This window comes from Eptesicus fuscus, chromosome 9 (assembly GCF_027574615.1).
Source record: "Eptesicus fuscus isolate TK198812 chromosome 9, DD_ASM_mEF_20220401, whole genome shotgun sequence".
Lineage (NCBI taxonomy): Eukaryota > Metazoa > Chordata > Mammalia > Chiroptera > Vespertilionidae > Eptesicus > Eptesicus fuscus.
In genome coordinates, this window is record NC_072481.1 from 69,296,987 (window position 1) to 69,320,618 (window position 23,632).

Genomic DNA, 23,632 nt, shown 5'->3' on the forward strand with positions numbered 1-23,632 from the left:
CTGCATCAGACGTTACAATTTTATATTTGTTTCACAAGCACCATCCAAAAGGCTGAGCACCAACTAATACAATCTGAGACAAACTATACTGTATTTATAACTTGCAATTTTTTTAAAAAAAAATTAAATTATCAGACTTCCAAGAATCCTCAGTTTGCAATTATTTTGAGCAACAGACTTACTAAAAAGATCAGATTTGTAAACTCTGTAAAACCTTAAGTCTATGGTTCATTGTCTATTTGAATGGTAAACAGCCTCGAAAATTGAGAGGTTAAGATGCTTTGGAAAATAAGGTGAACCTCTATTATAAAAATCTGACTCACTGCTTCTCATTCATTGAACACTTCCAATGAGACACTATACAGAAAACACACTTCAAATACTTTACAAACATATTTTATGCACATTTAAAAGTAGGAAAGATAACAGGAAGAAAGGAGTGAGAAGGAGAAAACAAAGTGAGGGTAAACTATTCCTGTGGATTATAACATTTCACTGATATCCTCATATTATATCCTCAATCTTAACAACTACACATTGTGTCATTTAAAATAACCTACTTTTTAACACTTTCCAACCGTGATCTTTCTTTGAGGGGAACGGAAATACTTCTCAGTGGGGAATGATGTCAGTTTTATGGTCAGCAAAACATATAAATAGAACCAATTGTTTCTCTGTTTGGCAAAGATTTTTATATTTGAAATCAATTCCAGGCCACAGAAATAGAACATTTCCTTTCACTTAAGAGAACTACCTTCTTTGAATCACTTAAGAAAGGTTAAAATCAGTTTCCAAGGGAGAGGGCTTTTCGGCAGAATAAAGATTTCTCAGGTCTCTGTTTTTGTAATATCAATTTAAGCGATAGGCTCTCCCCGTTATTTCAGTACTGTGTCTATAGGTTCCTCTCCAGTCAGAAGTGACCCCAGGTGACCTCTATGTAAATTAAATCTCTTTGCCTTTCAACTCACTTCAGTGTAAAAGATCCAGTTATAGACAAATGTGACCCCTGTGTAGCCCCAGAAAAGGGGCAGGAAAAGTATGTCATGGTGGAGAAGATTCTGGAAGGATCCAAACTCCCAAGTTCTGGTCCCTCGTTGTCTAGCCAATACCCGTTGGTGTTCATTTAACTCCTGAGAAACTGGAGCCAGCCCTACTTCACCCGCTGCAGGCAGGAGGTGAACAAAACGAGTGTGTGAAAGGGCTGGGATCCCCTAGAAGGAGTAAGAAAAAGGCAGAACTCTCTGGAGGTTAAGACGAACCTAGCCATCTACCTCATTTAATTTAATTTCGTTCACAGAACGGATGTGAAAAGATGACTTGCCTTTTTACGCCTACAGATCACAAAGTGGGGCAAGATTAAAGTTTTTAGTGAAAACATTCTAAAATTCTAGAGATGGAGATGTCATTTATGAAAATCTGACCAGGTAAGTATGAGAGCATGTGTCCATCTGTGTCTCCTCCTGGGTTAAGGATACTGTTCCATGATAGCATTAAGGTAATGCACTCATTTAATAGGATGGTTTATAATGTGCTCTGCATAAAGGAATTCTCCAGGCTGACTGTCATGTGTATGTGAGGGAGTCAGCCACGGAGACTATGACAGTTTTAAGGAAGGAAGCAACACCATCTAAAAGAGCTCTGGGTGCACAGCCAGGAAGCCCAGGTCCTAGTCCTCTAGGCTTTTATTAAAGCCTCAATGTTAATTACACCATGGTCGAGTTACTTAATTGTTTCTAGGTCAGAGTTTTCTTCCATATAAAGTGACGAAAATGGCCCAGATAATTTCCAACACATCGTTTTGTAGTAGTTGGTCTCTCTCTCTCTTTCTCTCTTTCCTTACAAGCCGTCTCCCCCAACGCCCTTTGGACTACAGATTGTCTTGAAGGTACGACTAGTTCCCTTAGCTTAACAAGTGAATGCTGTTGACAATGGTAAATGGTAAAGCAAACCACTGCCACAGCTGTGCGCTAATGCTTTCAGTTCTCAACTGATGTAAGCATGCAGATAACAAACTTCTCTCTCTAAAGCTAAGAAAGGGACTACCTTTCCATTAAGGTCATACACACCAATGGGTCAGCAAGTTCACATTTAAAAGTGGTGAAGGTACAGAGGGAAAAAGAAAGGAGAATGAAGTAAGGACAGAGGGAAGGGGGGGAGAAAGTATGAGAAAAAAGAGGGGAGCGAAAGTAAGAGCATAAGTCTCCTTATCAAAACTCAAAGTTTGGCATATGCTCCATAACCAACTCATTCTTATAAAAGCCCAGGAGGCTTTATTTCGAAATAGTTGCATAAAGACTTACGTGGAGAAATTGGATTTGGTTCCTTAATGTTTGGACTTGTTCCTGAAACAAAAACATAAATCACGATGCATCACCCAGAGAAATCAAGTTTTAGGCAAAGGGTCATCAAAATCTCCACAGAGTCTGACACTTTTCTATTTGTTAATATTTGTGAAAGTTCTGTTGACTGTCCTCTTAGATACCAGAATTATAACATGAATTACTCAGAAATTTTAAGTGGTAGACTCTAACCATTAATGGTACAGGCTCTCCGGTTTGAAAAAAAACTTGAAGGCAAACACCTACATGTAAGGAATTTGAGTCTGACAATTTGTGTGTGTGTGTGTGTGTACACCTTTATAGTTATTTAGGAAAGGATTCAATACCTTTAAATACCACGTTTCTCCGATTTATTATAATATTATTCCTAATTTAATGTACACAAATTCTAGAAGAGAATCTTTACTTTAAACCTTAATGCTACTGTAGTTGAGGTCCTCTTCATCACACATTTGCACTATTTTTTAAAAAATGTTCTTATTGACTTTTAGAGAGAAAGGAAGGGAGAGGGAGCGAGAGATAGAAACATCAATGATGAGAAAGAATCATCAATCGGCTGCCTCTGGCACGCGCGTCACTGGGGATCGAGCCTGCAACCAGGCATGTGCCGTGACCAGGAATCAAACCAGTGACCTCTTGGTTCCCTCAACAACTGAGGTCGACACTCAACAACTGAGCCACACAGGCCGGACTGCACTATTATAGAGCTTCCCTAACTGCTCTCCTTGTCTCCACCACTGCCCCACTCCAGATATTTCCTCCTCCACATGCGCCTCCCAGAATGAATTTTCCAGAGGCCAGAGGTGGTTATGCAATTGCCCTGCTTAAATGGCTCAATGACTCCCCTTCATTTATAGGGAAAATATTCAAACTCTTAGCGCAGCACACAAAGTTCTGCCTCCCTCTTCTTCCCAACTCTCTCCAGCCTCCTTTCCTAATGGGGTCCTTCACCTATGCTGGGCTCTTCATAGTTATATAAGCCCCCCAAATTCTCCATGCTGTTCTATGCTATCACGCTTTGTAAGCCCTCCCTGAAACACCCTCCTTCCCCGACCTGTTTTGTTGGTGTTTTCAGTGGGAGGCCTCTCTGACTCTTCCACTGCCCATGACCCCCCCGCCCCCCCAGCAGGGCTGCTCTCTCCTGCCTCTGCTCATTCCATCCCTCCTCGGTTACACATATACCACTTCACATCGTAATTCTCTATTCCCACCCCCACCCCCACCCCCGAGGGCAGAGTCTAGTTCTTACTCAGTCCGGCATAGAACAGGCCTGCAAGAAACTTTTGGTGATTATAATGTTGATGTACTTTTTCAAAGTGGAGGCAATAGAGAAAACTTGAAATAATACTATTTGAAAATGTTTGTATGCCTCAATATTGCTACAATGCTTTCGTGTTTAGAAAGTGCTGCATAGCCATGGTCTCATGTGGGGTTCACACCAGCCCTGTGAAGGAGGCAGGGAAAAAATTATCACTATTTTACAAATGAGCAGCCTGAGACGCTGATATCACGTGACCAGCCCAAGGTCACAGCTAGAAAGCATCAGGGCAGGGTTGAACCAGAATTCCAGATTCTGCCTCATAGGCTAACTGGCTGGCGAGTGTTGCTCTGCCCTTAGGCCAGTGACGGCGAACCTCTGACACGCGTGTCAGTGCCATTTCTGATGACACGCGGCCGCTGAGGCAGCCACATGCCGAGGATGAAACATTTATGCTATTTAAACGATAAATATCGCGAAATAATGTTTTTTCCTGAAAGGGACACACTACCCGAGTTATGCTCGGTTTTTTGGCGAAGTTTGACAAACCAAGCTCAAAAGGTTGCCCAGATGGAGAAGCTAATGACGCACAGCTACGCACACTCCTCAGCAGTGAGAACAGCAGACCGGGGTGGCATATTGTTTTTATATGTCCTGTAAGCTAAGAATACATTTTATATTTTTTTCATGGTTGAAAAAAAATCAGAAGAATAATATTTCATGACATGTAGAAATTATATAAAATTCAAATGTATTCCCCAAGTAAAGTTTTATTTGAACACAGCCATGCTCATTCGTGGACATCTGGTCTGTGGCTGCTTTCATGAGGCAACAGCAGCACTGAGTAGTTGAGGCAGGGACTGTAGGAGCCACGCACTGGGAAGATTCACTGCCCGGTCCTTTTAGGAAAAGGGTACTGAGTCCTGGCACCGACTCTGCTGCTTCTCTTTAGAATTTCAAAGTGGTAAGTGTTGAGTGCCTCTCTGTTCATCTCTATTTTCATTCAGTGAAGAAGGAATACACACTGTGTTGGGCTCCACGGTGAAGTGCAAAGAACTTGTGAAAAACTGACCAAAAACAAGCAACGTTTGAGCTGCTGTTTACAAAAAGAAAGAAGCTACATAGGATTGTAAAGTCTCAGGAACAGACACCTCAGCTGGGCTGACCACATCCTCCACATCCTCGCAGCACAGGGTAACGTGGTCCAGCCGAGGGAAGGGATGCTACCAGAGGGGTCAGAGCCACTACCACTGAACGGTGCCTCCTGGAGCTGTGCAATATGGTGGCACTGGAAAGGGTTATACTTAAATAAAATTACTAAGAAAATTAAAATAATTGTGTGATTTTAAGAAAGTCTACGAAACCAGTTTGGCTCAGTGGATAGAGCGTCGGCCTGCGGACTGAAAGGTCCCAGGTTCGATTCCGGTCAAGGGCATGTACCTTGGTTGCGGGCACATCCCCAGTAGGGGATGTGTAAGAGGCAGCTGATCGATGTTTCTCTCTCATCGATGTTTCTAGCTCTCTATCCCTCTCTCTTCCTCTCTGTAAAAAATCAATAAAATATATTTAAAAAAAAGATGTGATTTTGCCAAAACCAGTTTGGCTCAGCGGATAGAGCGTCGGCCTGCGGACTCAAGGGTCCCGGGTTCGATTCCGGTCAAGGGCATGTGCCTTGGTTGCGGGCACATCCCCGGTGAGGGGGTGTGCAGGAGGCAGCTGATCGATGTCTCTCTCTCATTGATGTTTCTGGCTCTCTGTCCCTCTCTCTTCCTCTCTGTGAAATATCAATAAAATATATTTTTTAAAAAAAAAAGGGAAAAAGAAAGTCTAATTCAGTATGCAGAACACCCACCAACAACATGCCCACAAGACACTCTTTCCTGTGAGTTTGGTTCTATCAGCCTCATTGGCAGCAATAAAATAATGACGATGACACTTTATATTTGTACATCTCTACTGTGTGTTACAATTGACAAAAAGCTTTCACTTGTATATTTTCATTTTAAACTCCCCAGAACCCTATGAAATAAGGGCAGTTAACCACAACATTCTCCAACTTTCAAGAAGCAGTGGTTTGATTTGCTGAACTAAGTCCAAAGGCATTTAAAGGTCTCCACAGTGTGCATCATGTGAGAAATATACACACTTCTGGGAACAGTTCCATCTAATTAACTATCCATGGCTCAATTTTGTCACTTAGAATCCCCAAGAGGTTTTAAATAATGATTCTCCCCCAAGGAGACCTCCCATGTAAGAATTTAGCAAGGCCTGTGTGATGGATGGCATTGTTTTAAATTTCTTAATGGACTTATGTTATGATCTAACCCTCTTCCCCCACCCCAAATGGGGCCTTCTCACAGAGCTAAGCAGAGAGAGTCGTTGCTTATATCCCGGGGGTAAAGCTCCTCCATGATTCCTGTGCATAAACAATAAAAGCACAAGCTGGAGCACTGAGGGTGGAGGAGTGTCACCCTCTAACTTCTTTGTCCCAAAACCCCTAATAAGTTCGGAGTAGAACTAAGAGAGTCTGATCTCTACGGAACCCTGCGATTGAGTTGGCACGCTGAAAGGAAAAGAGTGGCCACAACAATATTTACTTTTGGTTTGAGAGTCAGATTGTAAGAGAGGAATCCTAGCTATTACTGTAAAAAGAATTTTAACAATACAGATTTCTTTACAGAAAGAACAAACTATAATCAACATTCTGAATTGAATCTTTTCATACACTCTGAGCAAATTTTGGTCAACCTCTAGAACCAAAAGTTTCCTCCTCGGAGTGGCAGGCGTGGTTTTCATAAACGGGACATTTCTGGGGTTATGCATGAGTAACTGACCACAGCTTTTCGGCCTCCAACTTTCAATTCAGTTCTCCTCAACATGCTAGAACGAGCAGGCCCAAAGGAAAACAAGTTACCTAATTGGCACCCACATCTGTTGGTATCTGGCAAAGAGGGAAGGATGGGGAGATGAAGAAGCTGGAGACTCAGGAGGCCTTTATGAAGTCACATTTAAGATTCAGTTTTTACTCACTTTACTTCACTGTAAATGAACCCCTTTTCTGGGTTGTTTCAATATTTTATGGCATTTGCTGCAATTGCCTAGTCGCTAATCTGTATCCTTCCACCAGGATCAATTCTTCTCACCTGAGCCTGGTTTTTGCTTCCTGCCCTCCAGGGGACATTTGACTAAGTCTGGAGACATCGTGGGTAGTCACAGCTGATTGTGGAGGAGTGTGCTATGAGCAACTAGCGGGTAGAGGCCAGGGATGCTCTCAACACCCTCCATTGCACAGGACAGCTCCCCAAACAAATGCCATTTGGACGTTATCCAACCAAAACACCAAGAGTACTAAGGCGTGAAACTGCACTACACCCTTAAGGCCTTAAGGACAGGGTAATCTATTTACTGTATGCCAAGCATATAGTAGGTACCCAACGGACATTTTTTTTTTTTTTGGGGGGGGGATAAGTAACCATAAGTATCATGTATATCTTATTATTGTGATCTTATCAGCTCTCTACTGGGATCTTTTGATGGGTCTTAACTTTTAGAGGTGCACACTGGAATATTTATGGATGAAATGAAATGTCTGGGTTTCCTTCAAAAACAATCCAGGGACAGGAAGTGATAAAACAAGATTGGCCACGAATTGGTAATTGTTGAAACCAGATGGAGGAGGGTTCATGGGAGTTCATTCTATTTTTGTATATATTTGAAATTTTCCAGATTAAAAAAGTTTTAAATGTGAAGCACATTGAATAATAATAATTAAAAAAAAGCCTAAGATACCTCTTCTCCCTTCCGGGATAGAAACTAAATGTCTTGGTGTGTCAATGAAGTATTTCTTTATTTCTTTCTTCTCACCTTCCCCTCATTTCTACCTCAGTCTGAGGACAAAACCTGGCTGGTGCTTTAGAGTATTTTTGTTCTGGAAAAATCAAATGTGTTCCAAAAAGTAACGCCTCTCTTGGACTAACTTCCAACTGACGTTCACAGCTTTCCCTTCCATCCCCTTCACCTCCTTCCAAAAACTCAGTTTGGCTGAGAGGTTACGGGGAAGGAAAGGAAATTAACATTTACTGTGTGCCCATGATATGCTGGGTGCTGTCCTGAGCACACTTTTATTGTCTGAAAGTTGTGTGGTAGAAATATGGGAAAAATTCAGTATTTTCAACATTTCATTTGTTCCTTTTAACTCACTGAGAATTACATATTCTATGTAAATCATGGCAAATTTGGTATGACATTCATTGTGGGGTTTTTTTTGTGCCCATTTTTCATGTGTATGTCCAAAATTTTAGGGCCCCAAATTTCAGAGAAATTACTCTTCCCTTTCACAGTTAAAAAAGAAATAAAACACACATCACTGACGTGGTAAAACCAATTTTACTGTGGAAATGCTATAAAAAGTGGTCACAGCAGCCAAAGCAAATAGCACGCACATGCCTATACTTCAAAATATGTCAGAAAATATGGCAGGATGGCATCACCTCAACTATTTTAATTGTTTTGCTATAAACCATAATATGCATAAACTATTCATGTTTTCTGAGCATTTCTGTGAGTTACAATTCAAAGTCACAGAATGTCTCCTAAACTCTAATACTCTCTTAAGTAGTTTACATGTTTCCCAACATCTTAACCCTCTGGGGCAGGCGTCCTCAAACTACGGCCCGCGGGCCACATGCGGGTATTTTTGCCGTTTTGTTTTTTTACTTCAAAATAAGATATGTGCACTGTGCATAGGAATTTGTTCATAGTTTTTTTTTAAAACTATAGTCCGGCCCTCCAACGGTCTGAGGGACAGTGAACTGGCCCCCTGTTTAAAAAGTTTGAGGACCCCTGCTCTGGGGGAACAGATTTTTCCCCCTAAAAATCTTCATCTTCTTTTCAGTTCATAGAGTGTTAACTATTTACTTGTAGTTTTTATTAAAAACTGAAATCAACTTCCACCTAGGATAAGGCATAGGGTTTAAGACACAGGCTCTGGAATCCAAGTGCCTGGAGTCAAATCCCAGATCCACCATTTATATGTGGTGTGATCCTGACCAAGTTACTGAGCCTCCCTCTATACCTGCCTCACAAAGGGGCTAAGGGGATTAAATATAACCCCTATGAAGCACAGAACTTTGTATTAAGTAAATGCTCAATAAATGTTAGACAATCATTATCTCCATCACCATCATCTATTGCTGAAAATATAAACAGCAAAAGAAGGTTCACCCAATACTGGTTCCCAAGCAACTGAGAAATAAAAACTGGCAAAGATGTGCTGCAGGAGCTCGGGAAGTTTCCACTGAAAACAGTGGCCCAGAGGAGGGACCCAGAATTATTTATTTAGTCTTGATGGCCTGTTCTCCCTGCCCACAGAAGGAAGAAACCTTGCTGGAAATGTGTCCATGCTATTGGCAGGAGCCGCTCAGAAGACCTCTGCCTGGCTGTGAAATCGGCAATGAGAGCCTTTATCAGCTGCCCCAGAAAACTCAAGGATGGAGACATACAACAGACCCAATGGCCAGGAGGGCCACAGAGCGCGTATGGCCTTGAGCACCTGTGTCAGTAAAAGGTCCCATTGGTTGGAAAATGTTTATCCCAAATGTCAATCCCAATAGGAGCCCTGCCCACTTCCAGAGGGAATATAGGATCTGTGTCTTACTATAGTAACACACAAAGCTGTCTGGAAGGAAGAGGAAATTCATGATTCTATTATTCAAATAAGCAAATGCTATTAGGCAAATGTCACATTCCCTTTTCAACCGACTGTTCCAATGCACTGAGAGGCAGGGGAAAAGCACAGACTCAAATGCCTGCATTGCGGAGAAATCATTTAGAGTCAAAAGGAAAAGAAACACAAAAGGTAAGAGGAGTCACTCATACAGCTGAAAACTGTCAGAAAACCTACCCCATTCGGTGCAAAGTTAGAAAGCGTCTATGCGTACAGCCCCTGGGAAGTGGCCTACAGTCTAACCTCCTCAATTTGTTTAAGAAATCTAAGCAGTGAACTTTCCTCACTACACACTTCTCCACCAAAATCTAGTCTCAATTAGCAAATCTCCTGAAAGTGCTTTGATGTTTGGTAAAACTTCCCCCTTGAACTTCATGTAAAGAAAACAATGACCCTTCAGAATAATTACACTAAGTTTAAATAAAGGCAACTGCCTAATTTACAAGAGGCATTACTTGGAAAAATACTACCAGACTTAAAAGAAGAATGAATGAATTACTGGAAGTTATACTGCTGCAATATCAATGCCTAATTATTGTCTGGCCTAGGACAAAGCAAGCTGCTGCCTTCAATTACCAGCAGAATCACCGATCTCAAAGTAGGTAAGGGTAGCAGAGGGAGCACGAGGTGGCTGCTGCTGTGGTTAAACCACTTGCACAGGACAAAACAGTGCCAGCTGCTGCCCAATTGTGAAACACTTTACAACACAATTAATTTCTTTTTCCCTGGACCCAATAAACAAGAAACTAATTGGGCAATCCATTTATTGAAAGACTATGGCTGCTGTAACTGTTTCAAATGGTTAAAAACCAACTAAAAAAAAAAAAAAGGCAAAACAAACAATATCTACAATGAAAACACTGCTGAGGAACCACTAAGCAGCTATCTTTCACACCAACTTCTGGATGGGCGGGAAATGAAGAAAAGATTGTTTTGCTTCTTCAAACAGTATAGCTGAGGGTTACAGCTCACACTCTGAAAGGCCTCTGGAAGTCATCTGGTCCAAACCCCTCCTTTTCCAGATAAAGAAAATGAAATCCGAGGCCACGAGGGGAGATCTCCAAAGTCCCACAGCGAGTTATCGGAGAAAGCTAAGAACTACCCGCCAGGCTCCTGGCTCTACACCAGTGCCCTCCCCGCCACCCTCTCCTGCCTTTCTGAATGGAGCATGTTCCTGGGGAGGGGGCAGATGTCATCACCAGATACGACAATAGGAACGGCACTGCTGTTTTCACAGAGGTCACTCAACCGGACGGCATCCACATGCCTCTGCTCTGTTAGGTCCTGTTGGCTCCAGGGCCGCCCCTGCTGCCTACTCTTGCCAAATCCAACAATGCTCGGATCAGAAATGCCATCCCAGAGCGGCGCAAGCCCAGATCTGGTGTCAACACCGTCCAGCAGGTCTCCCAGCTGATGCCCAGCACCTGGAGTCAGGCTGCTCACTGGCTTCTGTCAAGGCCCTGGGTGCCGGGGACAGGCTCCTCTCTGCCCCTCGGGTGGTGAAAGGCAGCCTGGGGCGCTAGCTCTGAAATATTTACCCCGGAGGCTTGAAATCCACTTTCACTCTCCCCGCCTTCTCTTAGCTTGGCACCTTTAGACAATGTTTCTTTGATAACTGTAACGGCCCACTGACATTTGGTCGTTGACAGCTGCCTGGTGGGTTCTTGCTTTTTCATGCCCTTGGCTGGAGCGATGCTGCTCTCTGTCAGATCAGTCCACAGGGCCTCGCGGCCACTCTCATACCCCTCAGAGCCCAACTCTGCTCCTCTGCTGGCTTGGCTGGCCTGGCCTAGGCCGGATCTGCTTTGCCCCGCCGTCCTCCCGGATACTGGTACCACCCCTCTTAGAGTGCATCCTTCCTTTTCTCCTAGAGGATGCATCTTGCTGACCATTCCTGCGTGTGCAGAAAGAGCCATCCTTGGCTTCCAGCAACAGATGTGACCGCATAAAATTCTGAAAACTAAATTATTAAAAACCCATTTGAATACTAGTTCTCAACCTTCCTTCTGCTGTGACAGCTAAGATGGATGGTCTTCACACACATAACACCCTCCCCAAAGGCATCTGTGATCTTGACAAAACACCACAATAGCTTGTAGCCAGCACAACCCTTCCTAGGAGATCATGGAAAGGCCATCTCTCCATGCCAGGAGGAACCCTAACCCTACACAGCTGAGGAAGCATATTTGAATGCGAGAGAGAGTGACATTGTGACCGGGACAACCTTGACTCTGATCTAATAATAAAGAGGAAATTATTTGCAAATGTATCCCTGACCACTGAGCCACATGTCAGTAGGACAATGAACTAAATAAAAAACTCCTCAAGCAAAGAATCCTTTTCTAAAATTACTAGTTGGCCATTAATATATCTTTTGAATGAAGCTGGACTTACAGTACTGGAACCTCCTAACGAGCAGCCCTGAGGCACCCATCCTCGGACTGAGCCTCCCAAAACACACCTTTAGATTCCACTTCGTGATGGATCACAGCGAGAGGCTTGGTGAACGTCTTCTTATTCTGCATCATGGCCCAGATCATTGAGGCATCCAGCGAGGTGCAGGCTTCATCGGGAGGCACGCACTGCAGAGAGGCAGAGCAGAGAGAGTCAGGGGTCACTCTGTAGGCTTCACCAGCTCAGCCTGCACAGCTGTCCTGTGCCCCTTCTCAGACAGCTAACAGCTGGTTACCACAGGAAAACAAGAGATCTGGGTGTTTTCCAAAGAACTACAAATAATCTGGGAGATACAGTGGTGGGCCCCATGTATTCTCAGCTGCACTGAAAGATGCAAATATTACTGAACAGCTTATAAATATTGTCATTCCTCCCCCCCACCCCCCGGCCCCAATCTTCCCACAAAACAACTGGAGGTTTTAGCATTATTTAGTGTGAAAAATAAACTATCCAACAAATGTTGGCCCTAGACCAAGCCGGCTTCACATAAATGGTTCATGTTTACGATCTGTGATTGTGGGAAACTTCATGTATTGCATTATGAAGGTGACAGATTTTACATCTGTTGTCCAAAAAGATAATCATGTTGTCGAGTTTGTTTGATTTTTTTTAAATCCTGGTAAAGGCTTGTGCAAAATGAAGCTTTCCAGTTATCTGTTTTTATTGTTCCCGAACAGAGTTCAGGGGAGCTGTGCCCAGGTGTGGATGCCAGGAGGTCAGCTGCCTCTAGCTATTTTAAGGCCCCAAACTTAGAACTAGCGTGCCCAAGCCCAATGGACCTGTTTTTAAAGCGCATGACCACATTCCATTACTTTTTCTTTAAAATAACTGTGGTTCCTTGTCTATGCTCATGAATAAGTGAAACTCTAATGTAAATCGACATCTATTTGCTTTTGCTGTGAGAAGAAATATATCAACCATTTAAAAAGTCTATAGCAAGGCACCCCTGAAGGTGAATTAACTCCACGCTCTTCCCATCACAAAAGAACAAAGACTTTTGGCTTTACTGTCACTGCTGCTTTGAGAAACATGCAAGTCAGACACATAGTATAAGCAGACCTCCATCCCAAAACAGAGAAAAGCCTTTACAATAGCCCTCTTGTCAAGGGAAACAGTGGGTTTTCTGTGAAGGGGCATCATCGTTGAAAAGATTTGCATTTTAGGAAAAACTTTCCTGCTTCCCTACCAGTTCTTCAGTCACGTAAGAGCCTAAGATTCTACGACTAACTCACTGCGTGACTCTGGGCAGGACACTGTCCTCTCTGGCCTCAGCAAAGGGCAGGGGTAGGGGTGGACTCAACAATCTTTGAGACTGCCTCCTGGAAGATTCTTTGGCTCTGTCTGTCGTCAGAGAAAACACTCAATAGTCACTAGAAATGTAATATTAACTATAAGCAGTAAGCAGGGAGACAGTGGTAACAGCCATCCTAAGCCACTGCTCTATAAATGGGGAACTATCTCATTTGCTCCTCTACCCGAGAGAAGCGAGGTGCTATTATTTCTATTGTACAGATGAGGAAAGGCTGGTTCTGAGAATTCATGGGATTTGCTTAAAGTCCTGTTAATAAATAGCAGGTCTTACTTGTCAGTCCCCCTGCTCTTTCCACTGTATCGTACCTCAGGTATAAATAGCGACTTTAGGTTTAGGGTAACATCCCATGTCATCCACTGGGACATACGGCTCTCCTTAGAATGTTGGGACTAATGTTCACAGATGAACACACTATGAAGCTGGGCTTCTACAGGCCAGGCTCAGTGCAAGGTAACAGCCAAAGCCATCAATAAACACGCAGTAACTGCCAGGCCTCCCCTGCTAGATGCCTTACTCCTTAAAGTCATCCACTGCCTGCAGGAAACAGCGGGGCCTCACAGCCAAGCGTTCAGTTCCCATGGCTCTCTACCACTGCCCACCACGTCCCAACCTTGATGGCCATTGGAAGGTGAATGCTATAAGGCTAAGGCATCAATGTTTCCCAAAGCAACCTAAAGAACACAGTCTAAATCACCTTATATGTAGGAACTCCCTAACGATTATGATCAGATTGGCTGTATTTTCATATGCACTACAAAATATTATTTGATATTAAGTGGATGCCCCAGGGAATATAATAGTGCAAAGGATTCAAATCAATGATAATCTTCCTGCTACTGATAATTTTTCCTCCTACCTCTACACCTATCTCTTACAACCTATGCGGTAAGTGAGAGAATTCCATACCTACAATACATTATTAATGACACAGCTCAATTATTAGACTTTTAGACATGGGTTTATATGTGACTACAAAAGGATGAGAATTAAGCTTACACTGTGTAAAATATCCACAGAATAAATGCACACATAAAATTATCCATAATTACCGCAGATCACACCCTCCATGCACAAGGTCATGAGGTAATTAAGTTGCTGACCCTTACAGTAGCCATTCCAGCAAGCTCAAAGGGTTCTGATTTCTGTACAAAATGTACTGGTTCAATATGGGGAGTGGTACGAAGTAAACATGATGAACTGATATGGGACCAAGGAAAATTTAAGTATTTGTTAGTTTCCCTTAGAAGTCCTCCTGAGACAAGTCAACCTTATAATTCACACAGAGAAGGTCAAAAAACAATCGCAATACAAGTCTCAGTGGGACCTGGAAAAATTAATCCTCACACTGAACTTGTCCTTTCGGCTCTCAGCACTTCTGGCACCGCACACGATCTGAATAGCAAAGATAAAGCCAGACCTCTCCCTCAATGGAAAACAGTCTTGATTTATCATCCGTAAGATACTATTACTTAACACGCATGGAAAAAAAAATCATACTGTCGGGATTTATTCTCCAAGACTCCAGAAAACTCGCAGTTCCCAGCTCACCCGGGCTTTGTTACTTCAACTGGGCAGTTCCCAAACGGAAAACCGCCACCTGTAATAACTTGTGGTTAAACGTCTCTGGAAAGTCACCCTGCCTCACCTAAAAATGTCAAAGTAACAGTACACGTGGGCGAAGGCCCACTGACCTTGGGCAGCTTCTGGGGGTCCTTTTCCTTCTTGGTGCACAACGTGAGCTCACACTGCAGAAAGAGCAGGGAGGTGTTGAAGGCGGGCTTGAAAACAAAGCTGAACCGCTTCTTATCTATCTCGGCGTGCGGGATGGGTAAGTGCACTCTCTTGGGATTGTAGAACTTCACAGAATCATCTTTAGGACAAATGTTCTCAATGATGGTGTAATCAGACATCCTATCAGGGTTCGAATTTGGAGAGATAAAGCACGTTTGGATGGCAAATCCCAGTTCCTGGTCAGCCTTAGTAACAGACACCTATGGGAAACAGCAAGATCAACACAGAGAAACAAGTTAGCATCTTATTTTTACGTTAGGCCTAAGGGGAACATACCAACACCGTTCTTCTAATGAGAGACATTTCTTTATTCCCACAACATCCATCTATAGTCTTCTGTCTGATGATAAAAGTAACATATACACTCTTTGAAGAAAGAGGTATTTTTCCATTTAAACTTGATATGGATGGTGACAGTGAATTATTTAGTTCAAACGCCAGCCTGGAAGATTCCAGTACAAAATGACTAAGTCTCTTCAACCTCCCATAAGTCCTCTGGGAGATAAAAATAAAAGCAAAGTGGATTTTCCAAAATAAATAAAACACCAACAGGCAAAGCTCCTGATGTCATAGCAGTGCATTTGTAAGGCAAGCTCTTTTTAAAAATTTGCTCAAAAAATACAGAGGCAGAATCTATTTAACCTACTCAGGGAGTACTGGCTTCTAAACTGCACAAGTCAGAGTGGGCCTAAAACATGGCAGGTAAACTACCGATTCATTTAGAGTCCTGCTTCACTGGAACAGTAGAGCTGGCCCTGTGGCTGAATGCCAGCTACGGTGCAATCTGGTGGCGATCACGGGCCTGGCAAAGTGTCCCAGCCACTCACAGGTCCAAACCAGGCCTTGCCAAGTACTCTCCCTTCACTCTTTAAGCCCAACGGTGTTTTAAGGGAAATCTAATCTGGAAACGTTTCCGACTCATTTACACTTCCCTCTTACAAAACATTCTATGGGCTATGTCCAACCCTTGTTAAGGTTCTTTTCTTTAGAAACAGGAAGTAATGTTTGGCCCAGTGTAAACAGAATTCAAACCTCAACTATCCTGAACTCAGCTGAAATCCCTGCACCAGACTGGATTCTCCATTTGGTGATACATGGATGGCCGTGCAAACTGCCTCTCCCCTTTATGCTTCATTCCTTGACTAAACTTAGGATCAAAATAAACTTAAACACTTTAGAAATAAAGTTAGGCCTTAACCATAGGCCAATAGCTCCAGAACAGTTTCAAAAGGCATGGAGATATAAACACACTTTCCATTCTGAGAAACCCAGGGGAAGTCCCTGACACTGCATGCGGCTCTCAGTCCACAGCGCTATTTTGCAAGATCCCTTCGTGGTTAACTACAAGACACTCAACAATGGAGATGATTATGATTATGTCACTCTGTTGTGCCTTAAAGCTTAATCCCTCAGAACAATCTGATGAGATAAACATTTTCATCTCTACTTTATAAATCGAGGAAAAACTGAGCATATAGAATAGATGGCTTGTCAAGATCATATCTAGCAAATACAGGGTATAACCAAAGTTTAAGCCCAAATATTCTGATCACAAGTCCATTTTCTCTTTACTATTTCACTGTAGCTACAGCGTCAATTCAACCAGGCCCAAGAAGTGGCCTTGGAAGAACACTTTGTAGGAAATATTTCTAGCAAGTAGTGTTTGATAGTCTGTAAATAGTCATGTTGTTATTTTTGCAATATTCCTGAAAAATATTTTATCTTGAAAAGATAGCAACTTACACATACCCCATTTAAACTAAAAAGTCTCCTTTAACATGAACTCAGGACCCACAGTGCAAAAGTGTGTGTCAGAAGAAATGTAAATCTTTTCTCTCATCTCAAAGAAATATGAAATGGCAGAATATCTAAGGTATCCCAAAAAGTCGTTTTGGAGGAAAAAGGTTATTAATAAGTCTTTTACTCTAAAATGGACTGGAAATGAGTATTGGAGGGCTGTGGGCTTTGGAGTGAGACAAATCCCAGGAAATCATGTGCCCTGCTGCTCATGAACGTGCGCTCTGAGCCTCAGTTTCCTTCCCTACAGACTGAGGGGGACTACCTACTAGATCCGGTCATTGTCAGGATGAGTAAAATCAAAAGGACATGCAAACAACACAGGTGCCAGCTACTCCATGAACACCAGCTATTATTAGCGGTATTACTCAATATTTATATTTGGGGGGTTATTTACAGTTTTTTAAATTCCCCAACACAAATGAACCAAAAGAAAAGTTGCCATTATGTGACCAAATATCACTCAAGATGACCAAAACCCCGATGGAAAAACTGATCATGTCTTGGATTAAAAGAAGGGACTATAATCTAGCGTAAATAGAGGATTCTGGGAGGGGATATGATAAGGATGGCCAGGAGAAAAAAACTTGGAAATAGTTCTTTAGGCAAGACAACAATTTAGTAAGTTTTATTTACCCTAAGAAAAAAAATTCTAGAGAAAAAAAAATTTTTTATTTTCTTATTAGCAGTGAAATCCAAACTGGGACACAAATAATATACATAACTGCTACCCTGTTTAGCAAAATATTTACAGATCCTCTCTCATGTTTAGGTGGTCTAAAACAACTTTAAAATAAAATAGCTTATAATATTTTCCCCCTGCCCAAATTCTCCTCAATGTACTTGGTATTTAAAATGGTAACAAAAAGATTTGGCTCATTTCTTTTTCATCACTTGACAATGTCTTTGACAGAATTTAATTGTAAAAAACATAGATGATATATGACAAGATATAATTGGGAAAATATGAATAAAAAAACAAACAAACCCATATTTTAAGTAGGCCCACCCTGGAAGGAAAGGGACAAAAACCAAAACACCCAGGGTTGGATACACGAGGAAGATTGGCTACAGATTAGCATAAAGCAGCTGAGCCATAAATTAGCAAAGCCAGGCACACATTTGGAAAACAAACTGCAGTTAAGCAGAGCCTCTAAAATCTATAGCACAACAGGGAGTCACGGACCAACGGCACACATGGACCGCGCAGCCAGAAAAGCAAGAAGAGAACAGCGATCTTGGATTAGAAGAGATCTATGATTAGGAACAGCATGTAGAAAACAGTATATTTTCCCCAGTGGAGAGAGAAGGTGTACCCAAAGAAAGAGAATACCTCTTCAAACAGGGAATTAAAAAAGAGAAGAGATCCAGGAAAATGTCTAGAGTCAGCAGGCTCCGTCCCAGAATCAGTACGAGAGTTATTTGTCTTTCTAAAATAGAAATTATGTGCACTGCAGTTACTGTAATATACAGAAGTATCCCATCTGACCGTTGAGCTTCTCACTCCCCCCACCATGAAGTAGAGCACTGGCTTGCAGCTTAGCAGCAGAACTAGCTCATCAGAGGGTGACTCCTCTGTAAGACCAGCGGACATCCTGGGGCCATAAGGACAGTTATCTTCTCTAGAATCCGATCTGAGAACCTGGATATTTGCACTGCTAATACGTTACATTTTCTCCCCTTTCAAATGGCACTTGAGAATACACGAGAGTAGCGTCCAGTGGATAACAGTGTGGGCTCTGGGGTGAGTCCTGACTCTGAACTCTCATAGGTACTACCTGTGTGACCTTAGGTAAGTTTTACCTCGATTTTCTCATCCACAAAATGGGGATATTAATAGTTCTGTCTCAGAGGACTGCTTTGAAGGATAGATTATTACAATATTTATAACTGAGTTTGGCACAAAATAAATCCGCGATAAATGTTAGCTGCTGTTATTTCTTTATTACTACCACTACCTAATATTTTTGTAGCCATTCCACAGACTTATGCTGTGCATGGTCATTACCACTGTATATATAAAATAGTTTTAGTACATGTATAGATACATTTAAACAATGATCTAGGGGGGAAAAGACCATTTTCAAGAGATATAGTAGCACACAGCGTTTCACTAACTTGTGTGCAGTTTAAAAGATAATATGTGACGTGGTTTGAAACATTTCATGGTTTCAACTAACACTGCAACTACTGAGCTGCTGTTCCAAAAATGCTAAGCAAGAACAGGCTTTATTAGAATTCACACTGACGACGTTTTTAAAACCTCCATCTATAGAACACTCTCCATTTAGGATAATGTAGCAAGTCCCTGAAATGTTCTGCTTTGGTCAGAAATCAAGCTGGAAGCGTTTTCACCCAGAGCTGGCCGAGGGCTGCAAGGAAGAGCAGGGCGACGGAGCTCACACCCCAGGAGCTACGACAGCTGAGCACCAACCTGAAGGCCAAGGCCAATGCTGCCATCTCACCTCAACATAAATGTGTCCGTTCTCTGCCACCGAGAAGACGCCCTGGGAGGGCACCAGAAAGAGGTCAGTGTTGTACAGCTCCATGTTGAAGGTGATGTTTCTGTTGGGCGGGTCCTGGAAACTACTGGGATTCCCCACCTGCCGCAGGCTGCAGTTAAACTGTGGGGGAGAAACAAGACGGAGGAAAATCAGTCAAAGGAAGGATAAAGGCCCTGTAGCTTTATGAGCTTTGGACTTTAACATCTAATTCCCCACCCCCCAAGAGTTCCTAAATCTTCCACATACTACCTATGACAAACACACACATACCACCACAATTTCAGGTCGGCTGAAGGGGGAAGTGTCTCCCTCTTCCATATCTCCTTGAGGTCCATTATCACCAGACTCCAAGTCTTCAAAACCGTCTGGCCAACCACTACTACCCCCAGGGGATGGAACCTGTATCACAATCTAAAAGGCAAAGATAGCACAGAGAATGTCATTAAAAACACCAAATCACATACATTTGGTTTTCACGTGCATGCGTGAAAACCACACACACACACACACACCTCCAAGTGTGCTTAGGATTTCTTCTTCAAAGAGATGAAAAATAAAGAGAAACCCAATTCATGTTCAAAATATGTATCTTCCTTTGTGAAAAAATACAAATAATTTCAAACAGTGAGAAAACACTAGACACTGAAATAGGGTTGAATGGGGTTATCAATAGGCCTGCCTGTCTAGTAGGGTAGGGGAGCTTCTCCTAGGAGGCTTCTCTTCATATTAAAAATTCTAAGAAATAGTAAGAGCTGGCTAACGCAGGGAGCTTTTGTTATTTGTATCAATCAGGTAGTAAAAAGTTTGGTTTGAGTTAGAAGCAAATGGCTTAATGTTTACTACTGAGCCATTCTCTTCTCATTTTTTCTCTTGTACTCGCCCCCCCCCTTCCCGGCCCACTTTCTTCCTAATATATTTCTCTATGGTGTAGAGATGAGCAAAAGAACATTATGTTTTATTCCATGGCACTGACTGAAATGATTATTCCTAGGTTAGCTATGGATAAGATGAAAAAAATTCACCTAAGGACCATGACTTCATAAATAATTTCTCTGCATATGTAGGACAGTCATGCTGTCCTTTTTGTTTTATTTATTTTTTGCTTTACATGCTTAGATTATGAATATGTTGCAAAACAAAAATATATAGTAAGTCTGACGACTACTACAATTATAATTGGAACAAAGAGCTAAAATATTCACTGAAGGCAATGGAACAGGAAGAGAATGTAGGAAAACCACCTCTCTATTCTTTACCAGGTCCTCAGAAGAAAATACTGATGCAATTAAAGCAAGCACCTAGGATACTGCTTGCCCTAGTACCATCATCTCATCATCATAATCACCAGCACACTAATTACATGTAAGAATAAAGGGTTTTCAAGGGCTCATGATACACCTTTCTCTTCCTAGGCAAATGACCCTTTTTTAAGTTTTTATTTAACAGACAGATTATCATAGCCTCTTATTGGTGTTAATTTAGACACAAGTTTTAAATTCCAAAATTAAGTACAGTTTATCAGTAATGTGACATTCATTATATCTGGAAAAAAATAGATAAATGCAACAAAAATTAGTGTTGGAATTGGCAGGAGGGTGTTCCTCACAGAGGTCAAAGGTTCATAAATTATTCCAATAACAAAGGAAGATCAGCTGGGCTAGCCTGGTGATGAGGAAAGATGAGTGCACGAGAGGTCAGGAAGCCAGATTCAGTCCTGGCTCTGTTGTTAACTAGGTTCTCAAATCTAAGCAAGTCTCTTAACTCCCTGGAGTTCAATTTCCCACCTGTGAAATGAGGAAGTTGAATGATGTCATCTTAGGGTTCTGTCCAGCTCAAACATTCTAAGATTGTCTGAGGCATGATACACTTGGGCTCACAAGGAGAGTCAGTGCCCACATGAGCCACAGTGACTGGAGTATCTGATCACCAGTCTATTCTCTAGATGGGTCAAGCGTGTCTATCCATCAGCAGTGGAATGAAGGGGAATGAGCAGCCTTGCCCTCCCTGTCCCAGGCCAAAGCTGGAATAGGCACTAAGAACACAGACACCATGTCACAGCTGGACATAGGGATCGTGAGCCTTATTTTACCATCAAAAGTAAAGTTCTTTTGAGACGTCATATGTCAAAGTCTTTTAATATTTCCTGCAAGAATAGGTTTAATCTGAAAGGCTTTAGATGCACTGATGAGAGCGATTTCAGAAAGGCTTGCAACGGATTATCACTGGGGGATCTGGAAAACCTCCCTCCAGGAAACTTCAAAAATGGGAGATTGTCTTCCATCTAGGTCTTTCTTAGAAGTGGAAAGACTAAATAATAATTTCTTAGTAGCCCTTTCTGGATTTCTCTCTTTTGGCTCTTTTGTTCATGGGGGAGGGAGAACTCTGGGCAGGACTCAAATGAGACCAGAGAGGACGGGGTCTGGTTGGCTCAGTGTGTAGATGTGCTCACTCGTAGCCCAAGGGCTTGGCTTTTATCCTAAGGACCAGGCCTCTGATCCTGCAGCTTAGCCAGAGAGACAGGTCATAATTACCTTGCCAGCGAACCCCTTTTCACCAGGACATGGAAGGGATGACCACAGATGCTCCAACCAAGAAAACAGGGCCTCCCAACTCCCACAGATTCACCAATAAGGCAAACGACACAAAAATGTCCAGCGTCGAAGTACATCTCATTCTGTTGAGAGCTGACACTTGGCTTGGTTCGGGCCTGGGGTATATGCCCCTCCTCATTTTCACAGAAATGTTAAGACTAGTTTTACGGTAACACCCTGCAAGGCTCTGGCCCAGGGCCAGGCTTTGCTCTGGAGGACACTCACCGAGTTGAAGTAAACCATGCCATCCGGGGCGGACCGCCGGTGCCGAGTCCCGCAGCCATTCAGGGGAGACTCCAAAATGAAGTGGGTGCCATTCATCTTGGCCTTGCAGTTAGGATCCAACAGGGTGAGCTCCATCCCCGAGTAGCTGTTGGACTGAAACAACAACCACCAAAACATAAAGGGGGCCCCCGGGCAGCTCCACGGCACACAGTAGACAGTTTGCCTGGTCTTCCAAGTAAAGGTTGCTGGAGGCCTGCGTCCCCCGCCCCCTACCTACTGCCTCTCAAACAGGATTGTGTTTGTTGGCCTTGGAAACCCAATAGCAAAATATTGACACACAAGGATCTGGAACCCCCCTTGCTGAGAACAACAGTGCCTGGGTGAGAATCGCAGCCGAGGGGAAGTGACCCCATCCAACTGAGAAAACAGTACGGAGCCTCTGGAGTCCCAAAATGTAATAGTTGGAGAGAAAGAACGTGTACTGGGGCAAGATGCTGCGGGGAGTGGCCTTCTCTTCTCTCCTTTAAGGAGCTGCACTGACCTGAAAAGAATCTTTTTCCACAGCCACGGTCATCTTTTCATTGTCACATTTGACTGACAGGGCAACATCCATGCTGCCCTGCACCTCCTCAGGCTCTCTGGGACCAGGGAACAGCCGTAAGCCGGGGATGACAGGGTCCTTTGGCTGGGGGAGCCCATCTTCCCCCCCTTCCTTCTGGCCTTTCCTGGGGATGTCCAGGAAAGGAAAGGGGAAACCTCCGTTCCGGCCTCTCTCTCCCCGGATGGGTGGGTTGTCCAGGCTTCCAGGGTCCAGCAGGATCCGTAACTCAGGAGGGATGGTGTGGACCTCCTCATCTCTCATCTCCTCTGGTGGCGACAGAAGAAAGCAAAACATCATCAGTGTTTGATGCCAGGGCACAACCATCATGAGAGGCAAGAGCAGAAGAAGTAGCATGGAATGGGTATGTGTATAATCACACTCAGCACATAATGTACGAGTAGTCTGGAAGCCTGAATTTTAGTCCTGGGGTTCTTTCTAACTCACTACTTGGCTTTGGGCCAGTGGCTTATTTCTCTGTGCCTCGGTTCCCCATGTTTTGAAATGAAGAGGTTTAATGATTAATGAGATCAAGTGGTTCTAAAATTGGTTGCACATTAAAACCACTTTGGAAATGTTAAAAAAAAAAAAAATCCCTTTGCCCAGTCTGCACCCAAGACCAATTAAAAATCAGACCCTCTGGAGTGGTACCTAACCAGTAATGTGTTTTAAAGCTCCCCAGACGATTCCAATGTATAGCCAAGGTTGAGAGCCATGGGGTCAGATGATTTCTAAAGCCCCACAAGCTATAAAAATCTATGATTTGAATAAGTTATGTGGGACAATATTAGTCTATTCACATGCCATTGAAATACTTCCCTGGAGTCTAGAGATTGTTTAGAAGAGCTTCTCTAAAAGATTTTTTAGACTCCTTTTTGACTGCCAAATTCTAATAGGTATCTGGGCACCATGGCCTTTAGAACCTAGACCTAAAGAAGAAAATAAAAAGCTGTTTAGTTCAGTTTTGTTTTGCTGTTATTTTTTTTCTAAAAAAGCGGCCTTGCTACTTATTCTTTCAAAGGGACGGGCATATTCCCA

The 23,632-nt window shown here is 42.8% G+C and overlaps 1 protein-coding gene across 2 annotated transcripts in view; it reads right to left on the reverse strand.

Moving 5' to 3' along the window:
* TGFBR3 (transforming growth factor beta receptor 3) overlaps positions 1-23,632 on the reverse strand; it is a 210,524-nt gene that overhangs the window by 11,153 nt on the left and 175,739 nt on the right. For both annotated transcript variants that reach the window (XM_054721353.1, XM_008154716.3), the window contains exons 9-15: positions 22,538-22,863; positions 21,997-22,149; positions 19,451-19,591; positions 19,142-19,300; positions 14,780-15,079; positions 11,784-11,904; positions 2,301-2,342 (exon numbers count right to left, since the gene is read on the reverse strand). In XM_054721353.1, the coding sequence (XP_054577328.1) occupies positions 2,301-2,342; positions 11,784-11,904; positions 14,780-15,079; positions 19,142-19,300; positions 19,451-19,591; positions 21,997-22,149; positions 22,538-22,863 (1,242 nt within the window). The remainder of the gene's footprint in view (positions 1-2,300; positions 2,343-11,783; positions 11,905-14,779; positions 15,080-19,141; positions 19,301-19,450; positions 19,592-21,996; positions 22,150-22,537; positions 22,864-23,632) is intronic.